This window comes from Phocoena sinus, chromosome 2 (assembly GCF_008692025.1).
Source record: "Phocoena sinus isolate mPhoSin1 chromosome 2, mPhoSin1.pri, whole genome shotgun sequence".
Lineage (NCBI taxonomy): Eukaryota > Metazoa > Chordata > Mammalia > Artiodactyla > Phocoenidae > Phocoena > Phocoena sinus.
The window spans coordinates 92,154,708-92,174,788 of record NC_045764.1 but is presented as its reverse complement, the minus strand read 5'-3'; the positions used below and the strand labels follow the sequence as shown (position 1 = coordinate 92,174,788).

The following is a 20,081-nucleotide window of genomic DNA, read 5'->3' as shown; positions in this document are numbered from 1 at the left end:
GTCTGGAGCCTGTGCTCCGCAGCAAGAAAGGCCGCGATAGTGAGAGGCCTGCGCACCGTGATGAAGAGTGGCCCCCCGCTTGCCACGACTAAAAGAAAGCCCTCGCACAGAAACGAAGACCCAACCCAGCAAAAATAAATTAATTAATAAACTCCTACCCCCAACATCTAAAAAAAAAGATACCACTTCACACACACTAGGATAGTTATAATAAAAAGACAGACAGTAACAAGAGGTGGCAAAGATGTGGAGAAAGGGGAACCTTCATACAATGCTGACAGGAATGTAAAATGGTTGCAGATACTTTGGAAAACATTCTGGCAGTTCCTCAAAAGACTATGGACCCAGCAATTTCACTCCTAGGTGTACATGCAAGAGAATTAAAAACATTGTCCACCACAAAAGAATTGTATATGAATGTTCATAGCAGCATTATTCACTAATAACCAAAACTAGCCGAAACAATCCAATGTCCATCAGCCCATGAATAAAGTGTGGTATATCTATACAGTGGAGTATTTACACAGCCATAAAAGGGATTAAGTACTGATACCTGCTACATCATGGATGAATCCTGAAATATTACGCTAAGTTGAAAGAAACCAGACGCAAAAGGCTACATATTCTATGATTCCATTTATATGGAATGTCCAAAGTAAGCAAATCTAAAGAAACAGAAAGTAGATTAGTGGTTGCCTAGGGCTGGGGTGGGTTGTGGTTTGAGGTTGACAGTTAAGCGATGAGGGGTTCCTTTTTGGGTTAATGAAAATGTTCTCAAATTGATTGTGGCGATGCTTTCACAACTCTGAATATATAGTAAAAGCCATTGAATTGCATACTTTAGATGGATGAATTATATGGCATATGGATTATATCTCACTAAAGTTGCATAATAATAGTATAAGAGGAGAGGAGCAGAGGCAGTAAGGGAAGCCTGTCAGGACGTACTGTGATTCCTGATACCTGGAGCCACCTTCCAGGCCCTCCCCTGCCCTGCCTGTCCCCACTCCTGGTCTGGCACCTCCAGCTTGCTCCTCAAACTCCATTCTGTTCAGGCGTGAAAAGAACTACGTGTAAATGTTTGCTCGAACCAGCTGTTCTATATGCTGGCCTGGTAAGGAGTTTATTGTCAGCTCCTTCCAAACCAGCTATGAAGGTGAGGGAGAACTCTGGGTAGGACACAGCCCCTCTGGGCGATGAGACCAGCTGCAGAGGCGGCCCCAGGCCTGGGAGAGGCCCGGAAACTCCAAGCCCCGTGAGGGCCGCGGCTGTACCCACTGCAGGTGGATTAAGCCCCCAGCCCCCAGGATCAGAGCGTGGCCCTCAAATCTTGGGGACCCCGAGAAGTCTCAAGTCTGCGGCCCTGGAGGCCTGGCCCCCGGGGCCCGGTGCCTCAGAGAGGTCCTCAAAGCCTGCAGGATGGTGCCCTGGCTGTTCCGTACGTTGTAGTCACTAAGCTGCAGCAGGCGGTCAAAGTCTTCCTCCTTGTAGGTCATGTTGAACATGGAATAGGGGGAGTTGACCCCCGTGAGATCCACCTGGCCAGCCGGGAGCTCTGCAGGGCTGCGCTGGACACCTGTCCAGGGGTGGAAGGGGGTTAGGCGCAGGGCCCAGAGGCCTCCACAGCTGGCTGGACACAGGGGTGAGCTGCTCCCCACTGAAGGGGTTCCTCCCAGCCCCGTGTCCTTTGCCCAGAACTATAACTGTGGATAGCAGGATGCTGTTTTGAGGTATGGAGCATGTGCTGCTTCCCACATTTTCTCACAGCATTACACATCTTCCACGGTTCAGGCCCCGCCCTGGTATCTACCTCACCCCCAGGGGTAAGGCGGAAGCAGCAGAAAAACAAAGCCCTTTAGGTTAGTGGGTGGATTCTTAAAACTCATGATGGAAGCAAGCGTCTGAAAACCAAAGAGCTTTTGTTTTGCAAGAAACAGTCTTTGTTGAGAGAGAAAGAGAATCCCAAGATGCGGGCTTAGCATGTTAAGAGTAAAGCTAGAAGGTTTGGAATTCTGGCAGGAACTAGAAAGCCAGAAGATTGCACAAAGGCAGAATTAGGTTTTCCCATCAAAAGGGGATAAAAGTCTGACCAATTGGTGGGAGGCGAGGATTAGAAGGAATGTGATGAGAGTTCAGATTTCGGGGGCCCTGGAGTAGAGGCCCAGCTCCCTGAGAAAGGACCCTAGAATGGTCTGCGGTAGAATGACAGAGAGGCCAATTGTGACCCCAGACAGGTTTAGGGGAATCTGAGAGAGAGGGGACCGGGGCTTTTCTTTTCTGGCTGTCCAGCCTGGGGGGCCTTTAGGAAGTCCTCCAACAATGTGGTACGCAGTAGTGGCGGACGGTGACAGGGCAGGGATTCCCATACATGGCCCCTGCCACAGAGTGGGGGAGCAGAGCCCAGTTGTAGTGACGGGCATGGGGAGGGGGAGGCCAAAGGAGCCTGGGGTTATGACAAAGAGGACACCAGCCCAGTGGCTTTGCAGACGGAGGGCCTCTACAGGGATCTGGGCATCCACAACAGGCCAGGGTATTGCCATGTCCCAGACTGGGTGGGACTAGCCTTAAGACTCCTGCCTCTGCTGGCTGCAGGGGCACTGGGAGGGCCCAGAGCGGTGCCTCTGAGGGGCCAGGCTTCCAGGCTGTCAGGAAGGGGGGCTGCCTCACCTGGGGCTGAGTGGTCCCTGAAGGAGGCGTTTACCAGCGGGAAGTGAAGCAGGACAGGGGCATCAGGGCAGGTAGGGTCTGAGAAGAGGTGGCACTCCCAGGGCTGGCGTCGGTCCTGAGGGCTGGGCTCCACACGGGGGAACGGCAGCCCCCGGGCCCGGCAGTCTAGCTCCGTCTGCTGTAGCACCTGGCGGGGCAGAGGGAGCTCAGAGAGCAATGGCTACTTCCCAGTCATCCCAGGTCAGCACTCTAGAAGATGCTAGGACAGCTCCAGCCCAAACTGACTGCTCAAGACAACCTGGTTCTGTCTTGCTCGTGGCCCAGTCAAGCTACACAGTGCCTCGGAGGGAAGCAAAGGATCCCGGTGGTCTGCAGTATTGTTTGACTAAAATCTTTAGGTGGGGTACAGATCTAGCACCCCATATGGGATCGCTGTTTCTGGGATATTCAATCTCAGAGCCTCCAGGGCCTCAGTACGGGACCCACTTCTGTCTCACAGCCCTACCCACCCCCTTCCCCAGAGTCCTCAGGGAGGCCCCTGGGAGGATGGACGTGGACAGGCCAGGCTCTCCTCCTAGCTCTGTCCAGTGGTTCCTCTTGGGGTGGGCATGGTGAGCTTCCTCCCTGTCTACCGTTCTTGGGAGCCCAGGGCCCCAGCACCTCCACAGCCCTTCCCAAACCTGGCAGGAGACTTTGAGTCACAGCCTGTCATCTCTCCCTCCCCCTGGGGACCCAGAAGTTCTGGGCCAGTGGCCCTGCTGCTCGTCCCTGGAGCATGGCCTGGGTGGGCGAAGGGTCTGGGGTTCCCATGGGGTGACCAGCGGCACCTCAAAAGGCGAGGATAGAGAGTAGTCGAAGGATAGTATGAGGTCCAGCCTGCGGCCTGGCCGGAACATGGAGGGACAGCTGGTGTTGAGGAAGTAGCCAGCATCCACCAAGCAGAGCTGGGGCTCCTGCGGGGTCAGCTGGCCAGCGGAGGAGTCTACCTGGCTGTCTGATGGGAGAGGTAGCAATAGTCAGGGGCAGCCAGTCCAACACAGACCATCCACCCACCCCTTATACTGCATTCGCCTCCACGTCCCCTTCTAACCCCTGGTGTCACTCCCTGAATGCACGTACCAGCCCAGCCCTTCCCAAGACCTCCTCCAAGCCACACCCCAGGAGTGGATGCTGGGACCCCCCAGGACTCTGCCAGCCCCAGCCATGGTCCATCTCCACCCAGGAGCCCAACCTTGTTACATGGGGACACATGGCAGTGGCCCTTACCTGCCCAGGTGGAGAAGTCCTTCTGGGCACAGTAGTCCTGGTGCAGCTGGAGGCCCTGGAGGAAGTTGGAGCTGTGCTGGTAGAGTGGTCTGCTCGTCAGGAAGCCCTTCAACATTTGGGCTAGCGCTGTTCCAGGCTGGAGCCACAAGGCCTCCGGCCCTGAGGAGGTCCCCGAGGAGGGAGGGGATTCCTCTGAGCCCAGAGAAGCAGACATTGGTCCATTGAGGGGTCTGGAAATGCCTGGCCCTCCCTCCCCTGACAGTCCCCCCCCGCCGACCCTGTAGCATCTGAAGGGGAAGCGGCTTCACTGCAGGCTCCCCTCAGTGCCTCCCTTTCCTACCCAGGCTCCTGATCTTGTCCTTGATGTGCTGCTTCCAGGCATCACTGGAGCTGGTGAGGTTATACCAGGCATCCAGCAAGTTCAGGGAGAAAATGTTGCTCCAGATACCTGAAGGCCAAACTCCCAAGAGAGGTCAGCCTCAGGCCTCAGTGCCCTGCCCCCCATCACTTGGAAGGCAGTGGTCCCCACCCTTGAGTGCAGATGGAGAATAGGAGGGGGAGCGGGCTGCCTCTGCAATGGCCCTTCCCCCCAGCTCAATATCTGCCCTCCCCGGGTGCTCTGCCCAGACCTGGTTACAGGGCGCTCAGAATGATGACCGCTCACCTTCCAGGAAGCAGATGCGGGACTCAGGGATCCTCCTCATCAGCCGCCCCATGAAGAACTCGGAGCCGAAGAGCTCAGAGGGGATGAAGGCGCCGTACTTCAGGAACCCGACCTCATAGGGGAAGAACTCGACCCACTCTGAGGGGCCAGGAGGGAAAGGCAGGAATGAAAGGACAGTGGGTTGGGGGAGCCCCAGCTCTGACAAGGGCCAAAGACACTGCCGCCCAGCAGGCCTCCGCCTCCTCCCCGCCCGGCTGACTGTTGAGCTGACCTCTCCCCCACCCAGCCCCTTGTCTACATCCTCACCACCACAGCCCTGCCCCGGGACGGCGAGCTCTGCTGGCTACCTCATCAGCCCATCAGAACCACTGTCCTTCCAGAAGGCTGGCCATCTGTGCAGGAGTTTCCTGTGTGAACTCTCTGGGGGCCCTCAGGGTGCAGAGGAGGTGTGCGTGCACGTGTGTGTGTTGGAGGGTGGAGTGGACAGGACTGAGGACTGTACCCTTGAAGTCCGGGGTCTGCAGATTGTTCTCTTTGACATTGAGGCTCAGGTAGAGGGGCAGAGGGTTCTGGCCCCGCTCCAGCGCAGCTCTCTGTCCTGACAGCTTCTGATCCATCACCTGGGGTGGGGGCGTGGGGGACAAAGTAAGGTTGGGAGCACCCTGGAGGCAGGGTGGGAGCACAGGCTGGGGGTGAGGAGCGTCGGGGTCTCCATGTAGGGCTGTGCACTGCGTACCTGCAGACAGCACTGTTCACAAGGACCACAGTGTCAACAGTGACACCCACCCCTGCATCCTGTGGTTCCAGTGGCCCATCTTTATGGGTTGAAGCATGGAGGGTACATGGACCCTGATGCACAGGCACAAAGGCACACGCGCGTACACACACACACACACACACGCTGCTTTCCAGAAAGGACTCAGAAATCCCCTTTCAGTGTACACTGTAAGCTTTGCCAGGGGATGGGCTGCCCCTTCTAGGTTCACCTGGACCAGTTCAAGTTTCAGCCCCTGCCAAACACTCTCCTGACATCCTCATCTCCTCCTTTCCTGCTTTGCACAGTACAAAGTTGTACCCCACTATTTATCCTTGCCTTTTGTTTCTAATTTTCCCTCCAATAGAACTCCAAGCTCTGGCAAGGACTCTGGCTTGCCTTTTGGGGAAGCCTCCACAGAACCTCACTGAATTCTAGGGGAACAGAAAGGTCTCCTTCTATCCCAGACCAGAAATGAAAATAGAGTTCATCTCAAGCCTCAGCAAGGTTAAGGGTGGTGACTGCCTGGAACCCCACCTGGGGAAGGATCCTGCTGCCACAGGCCCTGGGTTGTTACTCACGGAGCAGTATGAGTACCACCTCTCTCTTAGGCTCTCTGAGCTGCAAGGCACCCCACTCAGCAGCTAGACCTAGGAGGTTCCCACCCTGCCATATCAACCTTTAGCATCAGATTTACTGAGAGTTAAATATACAGATTACTGGGTCTCTTCTGAGAATCATCAGAAACCACTTAGGAATTTGTCGTTTTAAAACCTCCCCAGGTGACTCTGATGATCAGCCAGATGTGCATCCCGGGACTCTAGCCCAGCCCATCCAACAGGGAGTCCGGCTCCCGCACCCATGACAAAGCCTCAGCACACCTGCTGTGCTTCCCTTCCCCTGGCAGCCCTCTGTCACACAGTGAGAGCACTCAGGTCACAGTCACCTTTTCCTCCAGTTCTTCAGTGGTACCCAATATGACTTGAGTTATAGGGAATCCATAGGAAATTCTCCAAATACGGCTCAAGCGGCCTGGCACTGAGCATTTGTTATATTTACAAGTTAGTCCTGTGGGTGTAAGTATGTATGTGTGCTGAGGAGGGAGGGGGCTTGATGAATACCTGTGATTTCCTTTCTCAAAGTCTTTTATTTAGGAATCCTGTTTGCCTGCTCTTTTGACGTGTACAATCTTTTACTACAGATGCAACTTCTGCCCTGGAAAAGCCTTGGAAAAGGGTCAGCACACCTCTCTATCAACTGAAACAGCACCCAGTATTCCTTTTCCTTTTAATAGCTCACCAGTAAGTCATGGCAAGTCTCTGGATCTCTACCCGCACCCCCCCTCCCAGTTTCCAAATGAGGGTCCCCAACCCTGCAGAACACCACTCTGATGACTCAAGGGTCCCACCTGGAGTGTGGGAGCTGGGTGCAGTTGGCGGTGTGTCAGTGTGATCTGGGTCTTGCACAGGGTGGCACTAAAGTGTATATAAAACCTTTTGTCTAGAGTTGAAGAAAAATATGTAAGACCTTTTTAACTCAGGAAAAGATAGGAGAAAAACTGTAAGTTTCTCCTTGAAGAATGGTGAGCAGCTTCTAAGCCTTTCAGTGGTTGCCAGCAAGAGAGTAAAAACAAAGTTTCAAAGAGATAATTTGAGAAGCACTGATTACAACAGGTGTATTTTGTAAGTGGGTTTTTATAAAAACTGAAGTAATATTATAAAAGTATGTAGACTAAGTAAGTTGTTCTAAGTTTCAGGGTGTAATATTTCGCTAATAATACTTAGTATTAATGAAATTGTGATTTGTTGTATATGGAGTTATATTTTCTGACGACTTCAAATGACTTTTGGTACTGTAGCTCAGTATAGTATAGAGATAATAAATACTTATTTTTATCTAAAGGAAAATTTGAAATCAGCACTAAATTCTTCTCAATAAAGAATTATTTTAAAAATGTGAGCTTTAAGAGATAAAGCATGATGACTAAGAAAAGAAAAGAAACAATATTTGCAAAGCTTTCACATTGTGACAAAATTTTTTAAACTGCATGGGTACTCATTTTAAAGAATGCATTGTTGTTCAGTAATATGGCAAGGATTTTTATCCTTGTGAACAATAAGTTTGTCTTTTTTAAAATGACTACAAACTGTGTACATAAAACCATGTATTAAGTCATTACTGGAGGATCAAATGTAATTAAATATGTCTTCTTTATAGCCTAGGATCAAATTGCATTTTCTAGCACTTCATAAAATGAACTGTTAAAACAAGTTTTCCCCACTCTATAGTAATTAATTGTTGCCAACAGGCAGAAAAGTCAGTTAATAAAACACAGCACCCTCAAAACCAAACATGAACTTAAACAGTAGAGCCAAAGAATACATGGGATATATTAATAAAATAAAAACATTTCAAGTAATTATGTTGGTTTTATAAATTCCATGCCATTTCGACAAAGATCCCAACAATATTTATCATGAAACTTGACTAACTGATTCTATTATGTATATAGGAGGGCAAAGGGCCAAAAGTGGCCAAGATAATTCTGAGAACCAAGGTGGCAGATGGGGGTAAATTTGCCCTATCAGAAACTGAGATTTATCACAAAGGTAGTAACTAAGCCAGGGCAGGATTGGCACAGGGATAGAGAATGAGCCCCATTAGAATGGAATAGAGGGACTCCCTATTGGCTAAGAATCCACCTGCCAATGCAGGGGACACTGGTTGAGCCCTGGTCCGGGAAGATCCCACATACCGCGGAGCAACTAAGCCCGTGCACCACAACTACTGAGCCTGTGCTCTAGAGCCTGCGAGCCACAGCTACTGAGCCCGTGTGCCACAACTACTAAAGCCCACACACCTAGAGCCCGTGCTCCGAAACAAGGGAAGCCACTGCAGTGAGAAGCCTGCACACCTCAACGAAGAGTAGCCCCTGCTCGCTGCAACTAGAGAAAGCCCGTGCACAGCAATGAAGACCCAACACAGCCAAAAATAAATAAATAAAATAAATAATTTTTTTAAAGAAGTTAGCATTAAAAAAAAGAGGATGTCCCAATGACAAATATACTTGAAAATATGCTCACTCTCACTAAAAACCAAGGAAATGGAAAACTACAATAAAATTTCCTTTCACACCCATAAAATGAAAAAACATTTAAAAGTGTGAAGAGCATGTAGAGAAAAAGAAACTATGATACACTGGTGCTGGGAGTGTGAATTAATACAACCTTTTTGGAGAACAACTTGTCAATAGCTAGAAAAGTTGAAGATACACTACCCAATGGCCTAACAATTCCACTACTGGCTATCATCTATCTTCAAGGCTTAGAGAATCTCTAACACAAGGGCACAAGGAGACTTCTACAAAACCATTGTACAAATAATATTACATTTTTCTTAAGGATATATATTTTTAATAAAAGTATGCATAATAAACGTATATCTAATAAAGTATATAATAAAGGTTTATAAAATATGTTATATATTATATAATATTATAAAGTGTACAGATTGCAGATATGTATGTGATGATAAAACTAAATTCAGGATGGTGGTTACCTCTGGGGGTGGGAGGGAAATGGGACTGAAAGGGGGGTCCACGGGGGGGCTTTGGCTCTATCTATAATATTTCACTTCTTAGGCTGATTAGTGAGATCACGCATATTCCTTATATTATTCTTCATGCTTTATGCATTTTCTTAAGTCTGAAGATCATTGTGATAAATTTTTAATATTAATATTTTATAATAAATATTTTTAAACTAATAACTAAAAAACAAGAATGGTTGGTAATTTCCAAGTAGCACTGGGCTTGCCAACAAGAATAAAATTTAAAGAAAAAAGTTAAAACAAATTCACTTTTGGCATTAGTTTACACGCTAATCATTCTTGGTCAAACACCTGATATCCAAAGATAAGAAAGGTAAGAATCTTTCCTCTGCTAATAATATTTGATAGTTTACTTTTTTGTTATACATGTTAAAAATACTTTCTGTGTTTTAGCTGTTTCAAATGCTTTAAAAGAAACTTTGTTCAGATAACTATATGTGGTAAAACAACAATGTGAAAAAAATTCCTGATTTTAATAATTACATCAGTTAATGTAAGATTCAGCAATTAACTTACTAAGCTTTCCTTAAAGAAGCAACGCATAAAAAATTTATTTGCTCAGTTTTGTATTAGTGGTATTAGGATAATAGTAAAGAAATAGAATAGCTAACACGTAATGCTTACTCTATGCCAAGGCGCCACTGAGTGCTCACAGCAACCCTATGTGTTAAGTACTCTTCTCATCCTCATTGTACAGATGAAAAAAACTGAGGCACAGAGAGGTTAAGTAGTTTGCCTAAGGACACATAGCTGGTAAGAGGCACTGGGATTAGAATCTAGGAAATCTGGCTCCAGAGTCTGTGCTTTTAACACTACCATGAAGATGATGAAAAATACATTTCATATTACAGTATAAATAAAATAAAATGAAAGCTGTTCCAAAAACCTCACTGACTCTTAAACACGATGCTTAACTGACTTTGACATTGGTCCTTAGCTCTTGGGAGACCCAGAAATTTCTGTTTCATGGCAATCAGTTGAAGAATAACCTGATTCAAAATGTCGGCATCCCGAAGTTGGCAGACAAGGAAGTACAGCAGTTCCCACATCCTTTAACCACTGGCCTCTTACCCAGCAGGAAATGTGCGTGCACACGTCAGCTAGTTACAAGGCTGCCCCAGCCCCCACCCTTGCACATAGGCTCCGCCTCGCATGCGCAGGAGCCCTACCTGTCCGTGCAGCGCAAACTCCAGCACCAGACCCCACAGGTCCACAGAGGTCGTGGGGTGGCCCTGCTCAGCCCGTTGTTCCAGCTCCCGATAGTAGCTCGCCAGGCGCTCAGGAGAGAAGGCCTCCAGCTTGCTCTTGGCCAGGTGCTCCCGGGCGTGTCCGATGGGTCCCTTCAGGTCCCTCTGCGACCACTCAGGGTCCCCATACAGATGGGCCATTGTCCTGAGAGAACAAAGGGACATTACAGTCTGAGGTCAAGGCCCAGCATGGGTCGCTGCAACTCCAACTTCCACCCTCCGACTTCTCCCAACACGTGGCTCTGGCTGCCAAAGCCCCACCTATCTGGAAACTGCCTCAGGGCATTCTCTCCTTCTTGATCTGTACTGTCCAATATAAATAGAATGTGAACCACATATGTAATTTAAGTTTTCGTAGTAACCACATTTTCAAAAAGTAAAAAAAGATCTGAAAAATTAATTTTAACAGTATATTTCATTTAATTCAGTATCTAAAATTATCATTTCAGTGTGTAATCGATATGAAAATTAATATAAATATTCTTTTCAAACTGTTCTTTCAGAATTCACTGTGCATTTTATATTTATAACACATCTCAGTTTGGACTAGCCACATTTCAAGTGGTCAATAACCACACGTGACTAGTGGCTACTGTATTGTACAGCACAGCTGTAGACCCGTACTCCCATCTTTATAGATCCGTCCTGAAGCCCTTTAAGACTCTGCTTGTCAACAGCTGTCACCTAAACTCTGAGTTTACCCCTCTTTTACTCCTTAAAGTCACATTTCGATAAGACTCAAAGGAATGAATCTCTAATGGTGAAAAGTTCCACTTCGTCATAGGCAGAGTGGAGCATAGGGTGGCAATGTTGTCTTTAGGTAAAATAGCATCTCTTGACCTCAGTTTCCTCATCTATACTATACAATAAGAGAAACGACCCCAGAGAGTGTTGTGAGGATTAAATGAGGCAACGACAATTAAAGGAAAAAAAGCTACCAATTTGGAGCTCCTGGTACATGTCAGACATGTTAAATGCTTTACGTGGGCTGTCCCACTCCAGTACTATGGAGTATGTAGTATTATTTCCCCCACTTTGGAGATGAGTCGACTGAGAAGCAGGGGAAATAAGTTGCTCAAAGTCACCTAGCCAGTAAGTAGTGCTGCAGAAACTCAAACCCAGCTCCTTCTGGATCAGTAGCATGGAATGGATGTCCTGCAATGCCTTGCCCATGGCAGGACCTCTGAATGTCCGTTTCCCCCCTTTTGAGAAAGTCACTTGGCACCCATCAGAACATACTGCTCACACCCACTTAGAGGGCCCCTCTGACGTCCACTCCATTTCCCCTTGGGGCCTGATCATCTCTGCTCTTCCAAGTCCCAAGGGCCCCCACCATGTAGAGCCCGAGATGCCACTGAAGTAGGTCACGCAGTCCAGAAGGCCCAGCTTCTGCAGGGCCAACAGGTGGCCATAGAGAGAGGTCATGGCCCGGGCACCTCCTCCTGTGGCCATGATGCCCACAACGGGGACCTGGGTTGCACAGACACAGGTTGGCTTAACAAGGACAGGGATGGAGCTGCCTCCTGCCTCCAGGGAAGGGACTCGAGGTCAGAGCCTGAAGGAGTCAGGGTTAGAGCTAGCGCCCGGCTCCTCCCCAGCAAATGACAGCTCTCAGCCTTGGATAGATCCCCAAAGAGAGCTTCCCCATGCTCCACATCTCCCCACATATGCCCACTCCTCAGCCTCTGCTGACTGGAGTATCTGGAGAGGGCATAGCAATCAGGCACTCCCTTAAGGCGAGTGCAAGGTATCTGTACCCACATCCCCCTTCCCCCACAAACCTCATCTTCCTGTAGGTCTCTGTCCAGCTGCAGGGCCTGCTTCAGGGCCTTGGCCACCACCTGCTTCCTCCTGCTCAGGAAGGCTTTCTCCTCCGCACACAAATCGAAGCCCAGATGCACAGCCAGCTCCTTCAGGCTGGGGCAGTGGAGGATCCAAGGATCAGGGGGCACCTGCATAGCTCAGCTACTGGCTGGTCGAGCCCACAATAGCTGCCACATAAACTCCTTGCTCCCAACCCCTAGGACCACACTTTCCACATACTCCCCAGCCCCGTGACTACCCCTGTCTCCCACAGATATGAATGTCCCTTACCAGCTCTCAGCCTTGAGCTGCAGCTTCACTCCTGGGGCCTGAAATCAAAACAAGAGACCCCACTCAGAATGTCCTAGACCCTGAAGGGAGTGTGGGTATCCCCTGGGGGCCTTGGGGTCTTTATTCTCACTGGCACTTCCCATCCAGCTGAGGCCACTTACATTTGCAGCAGGAACGTCAACTGTCACCTCCTTCCCCATGGCCAAGGACCTTAGGGGTACAGTGAGGTACCCAGCTGAGTTGCCTGAGTTCCAGCCATTGCTTTTAGAGGTCTGGAAAGAAAAGTCATTCATTCATTCACTCACTCAACAAATCCTTACTGAGTATCTAGACAGTGATCTGGACAGACACAGACCCTCCTTGATAATACAAAAATAATTACAGTATTTACAATTATTGTAATTAAAAAATTACAATTACTAATCGGTACAAAAATAATAATAGCTAACTGAATCACTTTGCTATACATCTGAAACTAACATAATATTATAAATCAACTAAACTTCAATAAAAAATAATAAGCATAGGGGGCTTTCCTGGTGGCGCAGTGGTTGAGAGTCCGCCTGCCGATGCAGGGGACACGGGTTGGTGCCCCGGTCCGGGAAGGCCCCACGTGCCGCGGAGCGGCTGGGCCCGTGAGCCACGGCCGCTGAGCCTGCGCGTCCGGAGCCTGTGCTCCGCAACGGGAGAGGCCACAACAGTGAGAGGCCCGCGTACCGCCAAAAAAATAAAAAAATAAATAAAAATAAAAAAATAAGCATAGCTTATATGTATTTAGTGTATTAATAGCTGATATGTGTTTATTTATTATTCTGAGTCACGTGCATGAGCTTATAAAGAAACAGGTAACGAACTGACGTTAGTAGGTATTGTAAAGGAAATAAGCAGGGTGATGTGATAGAGTAACCAAAGGTGGGGTATGTAGAATCTGTTTAAGATGCGGGAGAGGTCAAGGAGGGCCTCTGAAGAGATGCCATCTGAGCTGAGATCTAAAGGAGGAGGAGAAAGAGGAGCAGGCAGCCTCGGAAGGAGCCGCAGGAGGACAGGGAAAGCACTTGGTATGTTGGAAAAGCAAGAAGAGACAAATATGGCTGGAGCATCGTGAATGAGGGGGAGCATGGAAGAAAATGAGGCGACAGAGGTGCGCAGGGGCCAGGTTATGCAGGGCCTATGGACGCAGACATGGGATTTTATTCTAGGAGCCTTATCGGAGGAGCCATTGAAGACTTCAAACAAAGACTGACATGGCACAGCAGCCCCCCGTGCCCACGCGAGGCCCCTGGTGATCCTCCCTGTCTGCCAAGGGCGTGGTGCCTAACTGGGGGAGGCTGACAAGGCCACAGGGCCCTGACCGTGGCAGGTGGACGGCCAGAGAGAAGCCTGCAGCAGGTGGAGCTGGCCCGAGGCTGGGGTCGGCAGGGGAGCTCCAGAGCCAAAACCTACCCTCAGGCACCCAATCAGCTCTGCCTCTTGGGCTGTCAGGTAGTGGAAGCGGAAGGCAGAGGCTGTTCCCAGGGCAGATGTCTGTGTGTCCTCATATGAGCCCTTCAGCACCAGCTCCAGCTCCAGCTTGTCCTGATCTAGGGAGAGAGTGGACAGGTTAGCACAAGGGAAACAAGAGCCCGGAACCCCAGCTAGGATCCAGGAAACCAGCAGTACTGCCCAAGCCATGGGGAGGCCGGGTGGCTGGACCATGGCAAACAGCATTCTGGAGAGGGCTCTCCCCACACCCCCCATGGGACCCCCACCTCTGGCGACAGGCCTTCCCCCAGGTCAGGGGGACTCTCCTGCCCAGAGGAGACCAGTTGCCTTTGCGCTGTGTGGGCAGCCTCCTGCTGGACAGGTTCCCCAGCCACACCCAGCAACCCTCCACACCCCAGGCAGAGGCCAGACCTCATGCTGAGCAGGTCTCACCTGCAACCTCGGCTGTGCTCCCTGTGCTGTTCAGGTGAATGTCCAGGCAAGACAGTTCTCGGGCCTGGGGCAGATCACGTCATGGGCAGGGGGCTCTGCAGGGGAAGCTGAGGTCTCCCCTCAACCTCACCCCCTGAGCCCCCTGTCCCAAATCCACCACGCGCAGAGCCAGAAGTAGGGTCCAGGGTAGGACCAGTCCTCCCATTGACCGACTTGCCAAGTGAGCCTGCTGCTTTCTCTCTGTAACGCGTGCCAGCTGATGCCTGCAGCCCACTCAGCTCTGGCCGCTACCCTGTCCCTGAGAACTGCTGAGCTCATCAACATGAGGTCTCCAACACCTCAGATGAAAGGCAGCTGCCATAGGTGTGGCTATTTTAAGATGTATTTGAAAAAGTAATACTAGCCCATCAAACAGGCACTCTAGGACCCCAAGGGTGGATGCCTGCTTCAGTTTTGAACGCCAGCTGCCTTACTACATGCAGGGCCTGGCTTAGCTCCCAGGTCATGCCTGTGTCGCTCGTTGAGGGTGTTCCTTGGAGTAGAAACTTCCTAATCCTCGCTCACCGCACATTCCTGTCCACTGCAGCTTCGTGAGCTCGCTATGCTTTAGGAGAGCTGACCCTCCATTGTCCGGAGGAGAAGCTGATTGACCCCTGATCCTATCTCAAAGCTCCCTGACTGGAAGCACACCACACTGTAACCTGAGCCTGCTGGCCTGGCCTTCGAGAGACTTCCTCACCCCCTTCAGGGCTAAGAACTATGAAGTCATCACACAGAACAGAACACCATCAGGAAATGCCTAAAATTCCCCCAATGTTCCCTCAACCCTCCTGCCTTGGGCCAGAATTCCTCTCAGCAGAGCCTCAGGCCTCCCCTCTCTCTCCGAGTTCTTTAGCCCCAGGCCCCTCCGAGGCCAGACTGCAGCCCCAGGTGACCACCTAGCAGGGAAGTGGACTGGTCTTACTGCAAAGCCCTGTCCTTGCCTTGTCCCTTGCGGCCCACCTGCCAGGCAGCCCTGCCCCTACCCCAGTGTCTGCACTGGGGCCCCTCCCTTAGCGCACCCCACCCCACGGGCCTGGGGAAGATGGTTACCACAAGCACGTTGTTGGTGATGAGGTTTTCTGGGCAGCCTGACCTGGAAAAATCAAACCATCCAGAGTCCGGCCTTGCAAAGGCAAAGGCTTTCTGCACTGATGTGCCCCCTCCCAGCCAGGCTGCACCCAGGTGGGGCCTCCCTGGGTGACACTGAGGGTTCTCTACATCCTGGGTATGATCCAGGGTGTGGGGAGATGCTTCTGAAGAGTGAAAGGTCCTCACCTTTCACCATGGCAGACAAAACACCAGCCTTTCTATCCTCATTTCTCTGAGGGTTCCCCCAACCCGACCGGCAGGGGTAGGAGATGAGGAACAGCAAATCTGGGCTGGTCAGACCAATGGGAAGATCTGGGTTAAAGGCATTTTCCTAAGGAAAGCCTGGGTCCTGAGACACCCCCTGAGCTGTGTGGTATTACTCACGTTTTCTCCATCAGGAACTCCACGTCCAGCTCCTCTGGTCCCTGAAATTAAAGTTGAGCAAGCTGTCAACATGCACACATGTCTTTAGAGTTGACACAGCTCCCTTATGTATCTCATCATCCCGAGCAGCCTCTAAGGGAGGCACGGTGTTACAACTCTTCCCATTTTACAGATGAGGAAATCGAGTCTTGGGGAAAGATGGGCTACCTGCCCAAGTTACCCACAGCTAGCTAGATCCCTGCCTGGCAAGGCTGTAGGGGAAGATGTAGACCACAAGCCAAAGGAGGCTTGAAGATACCCAGGGCCCATTTCATCTTCCTCTCGAGGGGGACCAACCCCAGAACTCTGCCCTCCCTCCAGGTCTTGGGCACCATGAGAGGGTCAGAGGCAGTAAGCAAGAGTGATGAGCCCACACCCCCCGAAAAGTTGGTCACAACGAGCTGTGTTTTGTGGCATATGAGGAGGTTTGCCATCACCCAAAACCTTCCTTCCTGGTAGCTGACTAGAATTCCTCCCTTAAGTGATTCAGCCAGTAACAGTCAAGTTAACCTCCTCCTTTCCTATGAAAATGTAAATATCTCTGGGTGGGCCTTCCGTCTTCCTGCAAAGAAGTTCAAACCCAGCAGCATCCCAACAGACGGGAGAAACTGTGCCACTTCCTCAGCCTGGAGCTGAGAGGTGGGGCTGGCGGGAACCTCCACCCACCTGGGGATGCAGGGAAAAGGTCTTCCGGAGCAACCTGCCAGGGAGGACTTCAGAGACATCACAGAGAACCTTGAAGCAGGCATCGTCCATCTTGACGGCATCCTTGTCATAGATGCTCAGCTCCAGAACATTCTAAGGACCCGAGAACAGCAACGTAGCACGTTATTAACACATAGTGTGGCTCACACCTGTTGAATCCTCACTTGATGCCGAGGGCCGGGAAAGATTCTTATGCCACTGCACTTTGTACTTCAAAATAAAAACACTGGTAAAACCTAGAAGTGGTAAAAGGAAATCCAGCAAAGTTCCTAATTCCCCCCTGCTCATTTTTGTTTTTATAAAAAATAAAACTCTTTTGAAGTTTCCCCAGCCCAACCCCACCCCTGCTTGGCTGGTTCCCTAAGGCCTGGTAGGTACCAGGCACTATACTGGGAGTGCTCTGTACGTGATCGCATTTAACCTCAAACAACCCAGGCAGGAGGGCTCTTGCTGCCTCCACTCCCTGGATGGGTTTAGGGAGGACCAGTAGCTTGCCGTTCACACATTCTCTCACACACGGCACCTCCAGGCTGGGGCACAAAGACACCCCCTTCCCCAGTTTCTCTGCCTGAGCTCCGGAGGAAGGTGTACTCTACCCCAGGAACCTTCCCAGTGTGGGGCACAGCCTGTCCTCAGGGGGGTGGCCAGGGGTCCTCTGGCCTTCACCTTGACCTGACTTTGGATCAGGAAAGTGAAGGTCTCATTCCACACAGGATGACTGGAGTTGGTGACCGTTTTGGTCTTAAACTTTGTTCCAGGTGCGGTTGGCAGCTGTAGGATCACATAGGGGTCTGCCTTGCTCACTGCCAACATCAAGAGAACCGTGTGAGACAGAATTCCTCACACCCCTCTCCAGGGGCCTCACCAGGTTTCTCCCAAGACCCCTGCAGCCACTCCGGGCAGCCCAGCCCAGCCCAGCCCAGCCCCAAGGCACTGGGCCTTCCCCATAGGACCTGGTCCTCCCCACACCCCTGGGGCCCAGGACACAGTTACTCACAGAGGTCAGCCCAGCCCAGGCCCCGTGCCTCCAGGACTCTCACACTGAGCTGCCAGCAGGCAGAGGTCTCCCCCTGGAGAGAAATAAGCCGCAGAGTCCCTCCTGCTCAGTTACGAGCCCCCCCAATTTGTGCCGAGGCTTCTCCTGAGATGCTGCTCGCTGACGCTGCCAGGCATTCTGGGGCCAAACAGCCTTTGCCCATCACTGTCCCTAGGGCCATGGTCCTGGGCCGCAGCAGTCAGGGAATGGCGGTAGAATTTGTGGGGCGCCCTCCCTTCAGGGACAGGATTGCACAGTAGAGAAAGCAGGAAACAGAGGGCCAAGGAACGGCCACCACACTGGACATGTCAGTTTGGGGTCAGCCACCCCCAGAGCTCACAGGGAGGGCAGCCCTTTGGTGAAGCATGGGACCCTGCTGCCAGGCATTCCCCCGGCCTCTGGACAGGAAGTGGGCATGTGACTCCAGGACCCTGAGCTCTGGGGATCCCAGTGCTCCGTGATGGCCTCAGGTACAAACTGTCTCTTGGGTGTGAATTGGGAAACTCCAAGAGCATCAGGCTGTTACCGTGTGCAGGGGGTGAAAGTTATTAAGATGGTGGCGAGGCCACATCAGCCCACAGGCAAGCCCAATAAGGTGGAAGAAGAAACGGAGTGGGCAGAAGCTTGGAGGGACCAAGAAGACAAGCAGTAGTAAGTGGCAGGAGGAAAAGCAGAGGGCAGGGGGGATGTGGCTGAATTCTGCTGGGACAGGGCCCGGCCGGGGCGGGGTGGGGGCGGGCGGGTATCTCAAACCCCTACTTCTGAGGTCCTTGCCACTGCTGAGATCCAGGGGACTCTTTGGTTTCTGTTCTTCCTGAGTGAGGCCCTGCTGAGTAGATTTTTCTGGGCACCCTGCACACGTTTCTTATGATAAGGCCCTGTGATCTGAGGCAGAGACAGCACCGTGCTTGCATGGTGGACATTCAGCCTTGCATGGTTGGGAGACAGCGCTGCGATGAAACCAAAGCTCTTTCCTGCTCTGCACCCTCCCACGACCAGTCCTACTTCTATGCGTGTGATCTGAAAGTCTAGGCTCCCACCAGGAAACGTCTCTGCTCTGCACAGGTGCTACCTGCCAGGGGCTGGCTCAGTGTCCACGGCACCGGCTCTCCATGCCCCACAGAGAAGCTTAAAGGACAACGGGTCACAGCAAAGCCAATCAGGCTTGTGCCCTTGCCCCGACCCTGCTACCCTGTGTCCCCACATCATCCCTGTCTTGTGGCTTCTTGCTAAGTGTCTTTGTCATCCTTGTCAGCTCTCTGGCAGAGCACACATGACCCTCCCAGCAAGGTAGGCTCACTTCTCCCTTCTTGGGGATCAATGCTAGTGACATCCACAGGCCTTAAGCCAGAGGTTGTAGTTGACAGGGATTTAGTATCATTTTAGGCACCTGGCTCCATTTCCTCCCCACACCCAGATTCCATCACCGCCCATCACAGAGGTGGTGCTGGCTGGGACCTGGGTTCCTGTGAGGAGTTGTGGTTCAATGCTCGCTCCAAGCCAGGGCGAGGCAGAGGCAGCCAAGCTCTACCCCAGCTCCCACCCCGATCCTCAGGGCCACAGCCTGTGGGCTGCTCTAAAGCCACTTGGGGCTATTAAGAATCGCCCCCAATTGCTCACTTTCCAGCCAGCCACCATACCCAAATTGGGGTGTTGGCTGCCCATTTCCCCCTCTGGTCACTGAGAGCCTCTCAACTTCAGAAAGCCCACCGTTTCCTGGAGGGTATTTTTCCTAAGATGGAACCCCATTCTCCTCACCTCTAAGAGTGTCACTAACACAGAGCACCCGGAGGATGGGCTGTGACAATCACTATAATGACTGGCCATTGCTGGGCAGAAGAGCAGGTTCCCAGCCAGGTTGTCTGGATCTAAACCCTGGTCCTCTGTTTACTTGCTGTGTGAGCCTGGACAAGTCACTAATCTTCCTGGTGCCTCTGTTTCCTCATTGTAGTGGGACAAACAATAGTATCAACCTGACATTGTGTTCTGAGGCTGAAATGTGTTAATGCCTGTAGAATGCTTACCAAAAAGTAAGCAGTTTCTAGGTAATTGCTCTTATACTTACTATTTATTAAGTGCTTGTTATGTTTCTAGGTGCTATACTAAGCATATTACATATTCAAACTCTACTTATCCTCCTGACAACCCTCATAAGATAGTTCTCTCATTTCCTCCCATTTTACAGATGAGAGAATTGAGGCTTAGCAAGGTGACTTGCGCTAGGTCACAGAGTTAGTTAAGTGATATAGTTAGGATTTAAACCCAGGTCTTCAAGGCCAGAGCTCACAACCCCTTTGTGGTTCTACACTCTTAGGACTTTGCTTCTTTGTAACGCATGCAACTCTCATCCCCTGCCCCATGGATATCTAAACATTAGAATTTCATAGATTTATTTTAGACAAATAGGATTATTTAGCCAACTAATGTGTTAACTAGTAGGATTCTTTTCTCCTGAGGGCTCTGGGCTTCACCTTGCCTGTTGAAAGATCCTGCCACCTGGAATACTGCCTTCATTGATACTGACCCCTGGATGCTCCTGGAGGGGTCTCAAGCAGGGCGCCTGCACCCAGC

General features: G+C 50.9%; 1 protein-coding gene across 1 annotated transcript; it reads right to left on the bottom strand.

Annotated features, from left to right (window-relative positions):
- Positions 1–323: 323 nt before the first annotated feature.
- On the bottom strand, positions 324–19,175 carry PLA2G4D (phospholipase A2 group IVD). Its single transcript, XM_032621715.1, has 20 exons — positions 19,131–19,175; positions 17,472–17,544; positions 17,141–17,277; positions 16,436–16,567; positions 15,731–15,771; positions 15,308–15,350; positions 14,216–14,279; positions 13,745–13,881; positions 12,463–12,573; positions 12,302–12,339; positions 11,989–12,124; positions 11,541–11,677; positions 10,130–10,352; positions 5,100–5,217; positions 4,598–4,735; positions 4,274–4,381; positions 3,934–4,125; positions 3,495–3,661; positions 2,668–2,854; positions 324–1,576 (listed from the first exon to the last, which is right to left on the bottom strand). Exons 1-20 carry the CDS (start codon positions 19,173–19,175, stop codon positions 1,350–1,352), a joined length of 2,454 nt encoding a protein of 817 aa, XP_032477606.1. The 3' UTR covers positions 324–1,349.
- Between the last annotated feature and the right edge of the window lie 906 nt (positions 19,176–20,081).